A 6257-nucleotide genomic window follows, 5' to 3' on the forward strand; every position below is an offset into this window, starting at 1 on the left:
ATTTTCTTCCCTCTTAAGCACCTCTAGATGTTCTTTTGATGTTATCACTTCTGCCTCTCTTGCAATTTTCTTCCGTTTTTCTATTCCTGAAACTGATTGTAGGTCGGGCCGCTTGATTGAGTCAAGAAGAATCTCTTCAAAAGTTTTTGATTGGTTGCCAAGCAACTTCCTTGGACTAAAGGTAACAGAAAAGGTAATTTTTTCTAGTTCAGTGTTGACAGTGGTTGTGACTTTAGATGTGCCTGAATTTTCCTCTTGCTCCTTTTTCATTTGTGCATAGCGTCTCAACTTGGTAGGTTCAAACTTGGTTTGGTCAATTACGGATGGGTTTACTCTCATTGGAACACTCAGATCAAAGATTTTCAGTTGCTTTGAACGACTTTTCAATCAGACTAGGAGTGAAATAGGTATCCCATACCTTTGATAAGAGACATACAAAATCCTTCTTTGACAGAATGTTGCCAGGGTGCTCCCTCTGCCATTTCAAGAGATTCTGATCATAAGACACTTTCATTCCCTTGAAAACCACTTTATCGAGAGGTTGAAGCATGTGGGATGCATGTGGAGGTAGCTTGAGAATTGTCACGTTATTTTCGTTTGCAAGTTTTGCAAGAGCAAGAGAAAGATGTGAGCCATGTCCATCTAAGATGAGAAGTGCCTTTTCCTTTACATGAGGAAGAAACTGGAATTCAAACCAGTTCATAAAGAGATCAGACGTCATCCACCCTTTATTGGTAGATGAGTAAGATGCACCAGGGTAAGCTCCATCTTCAGGTAACCATGAGGTCCAGGTATTCTTTGCAGAGAAAACTATTAAAGGTGTGAGTTTTTCTCCGTTTGCACTGATACAAACCAAGGCAGTTGTATTTTCACGTCCATTACCACCTGTTCTACGAGTGGCTGGGGAGCCTTTGGCTCTAGCAAATTTCGTGTTGCCAGGATCCCTGCAGAAAGATGTCTCATCCAAATTAAACCAGCATTGGGGCTTGTCAAGAATATCCATCGCTATGGTAGTTTCATACAACAGCTCATAAAAACCATACATTATGAAGGGGTCAGATTGCTGCAAAAGTCTTGTTTTCTAACCTTTCTGGTTTCTTTAGTGAAATTTTGTTTCGGCACTTGAACCCCACCCACCAGTCATGACCAGATTGGTTGTCCTTAAATATTGTTTGAACTTTGTTCTTGATGAGATAGTCTTGGACTTGGTCAAAAAATTCCTGCTTGCTGAGACCTATGCCCCACTTTTCAAAGTATTTGGAGACCCTGAGCCATATCCTTTTCTATTTCAGCAGGAATTTCTCGACTCCTCCCTCCACCACAAACTGTTTTTTTGACTTTTGTCTTCTTCATAAGATGGTCATGCAAGGTACTGCGCGGTATTTGAAATACTTTCGAAGCCTGTAGCATAGACATTCTCTTTGAAGATATCTCTGCTAGCGCGTTTTGTAGCTGAGTTGCATCATATGTTCCTCCAACCCCACGTTGTGTTTTCCGAACATAATTTCTAGGCATCTAGAAAAGACAAAGGAATTATGAATGAATGGATGAATTTATTCGAAGGGGAATTATGAATAATTTGATGAATGTATTCGAAAACCTGTCACAAGCAGGTGTGCAAAAAATTCCAAAACTGCCAGTAGCAGAATTCCAAAAGCTGCCAACACTTTAGCAACAAAATCCGTGATTTGACAGCTTTTCTTTGAGCAAGAAGTATTTCTATAGGTAAAATTTTCAGAAAAGTAACAAATGTAACTTAGTATAGCTTGCGGTTAGAAATATCAATAGTTTTCTTAATCATATTTAATCATATTAAAGTACTGTCTCATATTTACTCTAATACTGCTAATGGTGTATAGTATTCAAAGTCAAGTATACAGTATATAGCTTACTGCTGATAGTTTATGGATTGAGTTGTACACTCCAATGATATTGGTATTATAAAAATAATACACACCCAACTGCATTCTTAATATTCATTGATCACTGTACTACAACTATAAAAAGGTCAGTATACTTTTGCTAGCATAGGAAGAAAGGTCAGTAATTCAATGATCTATGTCTGGTTTTGATATGTAGTAAATAATTGAGACATAAACTTTTGAAAATAGTGAAAAAATTATTTCAAGTCAAGTGAAAGTAATAGTTACTAGGGGTGGATTGTCGTCAGTGATAAATCACTAGGGGTGGCAACCCTGAAAGAAAGGGGATTTTTGGAGAACCAATTTTGAGAATGTTTATGAGAAGACAGATTTTGGGGGAAATCCCCAAAAATTTAGGGATAGTGGAAGCACTGGTATTTTTGAAAAAAAATGCCAACAAATTTTACTAGGCCATGAAAACTTTCAAGTAGCATTGCTACTATGCTATCCCACTTTTTGCACGGTGGAGCATGACTTGTGTTTTGACACCTTTTCTTTGAGCAAAAATTATTTTATATGTAAAAAGGGTATTTTCAGACAAAATCTGCCAACAAATTTGATACCTGCCAAGTAGCATTTCTATTTTGCTACACTTTTTGCACGGCAGGTCACAAGTAAATGTTAAGACAAAAAAAAAATTACAAGGGAGAAAGATAAACGAAAGCAGGCACAGAACTGCAATACATGAATGATCAACACAACACTACATTCCACTAAGTTAGTAGAGCCATCTAAGGATGGTTACTGGCTTCAACCTTTATTATTTAAAGCTTAGAATCTGTTCTACCATTTAAAATATCCATCTTTGGTAACATGGGGTAAGTCCGACACCCCAGCCAAACTTCCCCCATAGGGGGCAAGACTGACATGTCGGACTTTCCCCAGATGGGCTTTTTTTGGGGTAAGACCGACACCCCTCTTATCTGTTCAACTAATAACATTAGCTTGTTTTAAAAAATCAGGAAGATGCTCCTGGTCTTCTAGTTTCTAAGAAAAAAAAAAATTCTCTATCTCTCTTACTTTATAATCTGCATAAGTTAAAGTAAAGTCAGTTGCCTGTGTTCCTAAAAAAACGCCGTCCAAAAAACTTCAAAACCCTCTGAACAGAAGGCGTGCTAACTCTGCCAGAAGTTGATGGCACTGTTGCCTACTGCTACTAATATGGAAGAAAATATGAAAGCCACCCACAGATACAATGGACCATAGACAAATTGAAGGTCGGTATCGGACTTACCCCACTGTCGGATTTTCCCTGATTCACCCTAAGCATTTCTATTGGTAATGAATTTCAGCCCCCCCCCCTATATAGGCTATACCTAACCTAACCCTGAATTGGCATATATAGGGGGTGGGGGGCTGAAATTCATTTCCGATAGAAATGCTTATTATATTTGTAATCAGCATAAAAAAGGCATTAAATGGTTTATTAAATTTAATTATAGATAAATTATCTTATGAAGTATATATTGAATAACTTTTTTTATGGTGAATTCAAATATAATAAGATTTTCTATCAGAAATTAATTTAAGAACCTCCCCCTACCCCTATATCGGTGATCCATCACCTAACCCTGAAGGGGCAGGTATTGGGGGTTGGGGCTAACATCTAGCTACGTGCGAAGATATTACTATAGGCCTACTTATAAGAATAATAAAAAAAGTATTCACTTTATTTGAAAATCTCAAAAATTTTACTGTAGCCTATATATTTAAATACTGTTTTAGTTGTTGGCCTCTTATGGCGTAAATTAGGAAATAGGTAAATAGGCTAAAAGCTTCAGACACGTGCTATTTGAATGGTTAACCGGTAATTTAGTAGAGCACAGGCCCTGAACATATGAATATGAAAATATTTTACCTAGAATTATGTCTAAAGTCTAGTGTTCTCTCAAGTAAAGCTGGAGGTTTTATAGTAAATATTCGGAAGTCTATAGCCTATTCTGGACAAAATTCTACTTCGGTCACTGTTTGCTGTTTTGGAAAGGGTTTAGGCTTATAAAATGAAACTGCCAGGAATGAGTCTATAGGCTAAAGTATGTGTAATAACTTAAAATTTTGACCCTTGACAAGGAGACATGTTAAGAAAAAAATTCTTACTTTTAAATATGTATAATGATAATAGTTAACATATAATAATATCTAAGGAGAGAACCGGTATCAACAAGTCCATCCTCTTTTTTTCCTTCCTTCTATTTCCTAATTAAAATAAAAATTTAAAATATTATAAATTATATCATAGAAATTAAATTAATAAATATTTTTAAATTTATGCTATAAATTGTTTTTATATATAGAGTTCATTTGGACAAGTTCCCAACCTGATTTTGGACAAGTGTTGATTTTGAATTTAAGTTAGGTTAGGTTTTAATAATATTTTCTATTTTTGCCACTGATTTATTTATCATTAAAAAAAAATAGAATAATGCTGTCTATAATATCAATTTATTTGGAAACATTGCCTGCATAATATTTCTATACAACCTGAACTTTGTATAAATCAACATATTTACCTTAATTTTCAGTGATCAGTTTCTTTTTCAATGACTTTAGTTATGAAAATGAACTTTATGATAGGTGAGTAGATTTTTAAGCCATATCCATTTTCCAATGTCATGAAACAAGATAAGATAACACATATGATAACATATATGATTTAATTTATTAATTGGTTAGTGCATTAAATGGTGCCAGGTCATGTTTGAACTGGCTGAAGAATATCAGTCAGTTTACCCATAAAACTTGACAACATAACCAGCCCTGTGGTTGTCAGATCTCCCATGCTTGGGAATTGCTTTATGCATTTAATGCCATAGACGTTTAGAATTTTATGTGAGGTTCCCAGTAACAGGTTTAACAATATTTACCAAACGGTTTACTGTTACATGCTGAAAACTATGATCGATTAATCTACTGTAAGCACTCCAACGCTCTCCATGAAGGTCAGGAAGTTTCCAAGCATAAAAATTCTAGGTTACTTTTCAAGACCCTGAAAAAAAAACTGCCCTTCACTGAATTGTGCCCTCTTGTACTTTTGTTTCAATATAATCAATTTGTTAATTACAAAAATTTTTCTGGAACAAGACAATGAAACACTGCTAATGACTAAAGTCTGGGTATATTTCATAACAAAACTTTATCAATCAATGGTTGTATCTGAAAAAATGCAAATCTCATAAATCATAAATGGTTGAATTTTGAGATCTTCAGCCCAAGTTGCAAAAAATGGCATAATTTTGCTTATTTGCTGATAATAGAGCTTAGAATTTTTGCACCAAGCCCCTGTATTATGTCTTTATAGAAAATAGCAGTTTTTTTTTATAACTTGATGTCCACATTGCACCATTCTTGTTTTTTAAAGCAGAATGCAAATCTTTACTGATCAAAATAGTATTCTAGATTATATTCAATTCAAAAAATTGTATTTTTAAGAATATTATGGCTAATCAGAAATTGTTGTGTCTTCTTCAGTTTGAGGGAATGCTCTAAGAGATTTTATTTTATTTTCACACAAGACACATAAATTTTTCATTAATGGCATGATTTAAAATTTTTCTTCCAGCACAAATAATGAAAATACATAAAAAATAGGATAGGTCAAAACTTAGAAATTTTTGTTGTACATATTTACAAAACTTGGTATAAAACTTTTTGCTAACTGCTGATGGGCACAGCTTACTGGCTGAAGTTTCTCAACAGGCACTGCAACCCTGTGAAGGAGTTTTTTTGTTGTGTATTGAGGGGGGAAATGGGGGGTGTTGATTGGGCGAATCGGAAATTTTCCTCAAAATTTGATGCAAATTTTCTCTTCTTTTTTTCAGAATTTGTATTTTAAAGTTTTTAATCAGATCTTAATAAATTATTTCTTAATGCTTTAATACTATAATTAGAGCTATATTGATCCTAGCGCTTTGCTCAGTCATCAGTCCAAAATGCCACACAGGAGCCACATCAGTCCAAATGCCAACACTACCCGTCCTACATAACATCTTAATAAGCATAGAGAATAACGAAGTATGTTTTAACTTAAAACAACCCATACTGTTCTCAGAGATAAGAATTGCTCTAATAAACATAACATAAAATCTTGAAATAGGAACATTAAACCTTGGCAATTTATTATAATAGGTTCCATTAATGTCCAAGGACAAAAACCTTTGCGTTAAACTATACTTGAACTTCTCATTTAATTAATGACACTATATCCCTTAATCTTGCTGCTGAATTGGTGGGGATTATTTCTGACCATCTCCCTATTACATCTTCTTTCGAATTCCATAGTTTCAAAGATCAGAATACTCACGCAATTCCTCCTGGTCAAAGAAACCTTATTGTTAA

General features: G+C 34.5%; 1 protein-coding gene across 1 annotated transcript; it reads right to left on the reverse strand.

The window, feature by feature from the left end:
• Positions 1-352: 352 nt before the first annotated feature.
• On the reverse strand, positions 353-1045 carry LOC148938739 (uncharacterized). The gene has a single exon (XM_089107568.1). It carries the CDS (start codon positions 1043-1045, stop codon positions 353-355), a length of 693 nt encoding a protein of 230 aa, XP_088963694.1.
• Between the last annotated feature and the right edge of the window lie 5212 nt (positions 1046-6257).

Source organism: Artemia sp. Qi Xiang Cuo, unplaced genomic scaffold (genome assembly GCF_049724085.1).
Source record: "Artemia sp. Qi Xiang Cuo unplaced genomic scaffold, ASM4972408v1 HiC_scaffold_2985, whole genome shotgun sequence".
In the NCBI taxonomy this organism is placed as follows: Eukaryota; Metazoa; Arthropoda; class Branchiopoda; order Anostraca; family Artemiidae; genus Artemia; species Artemia sp. Qi Xiang Cuo.

Excerpts from the sequence above, each read along its gene's own strand:
- LOC148938739 (XM_089107568.1), bottom strand. The coding sequence starts at position 1,045 with ATGTATGGTTTTTATGAGCTGTTGTATGAAACTACCATAGCGATGGAT.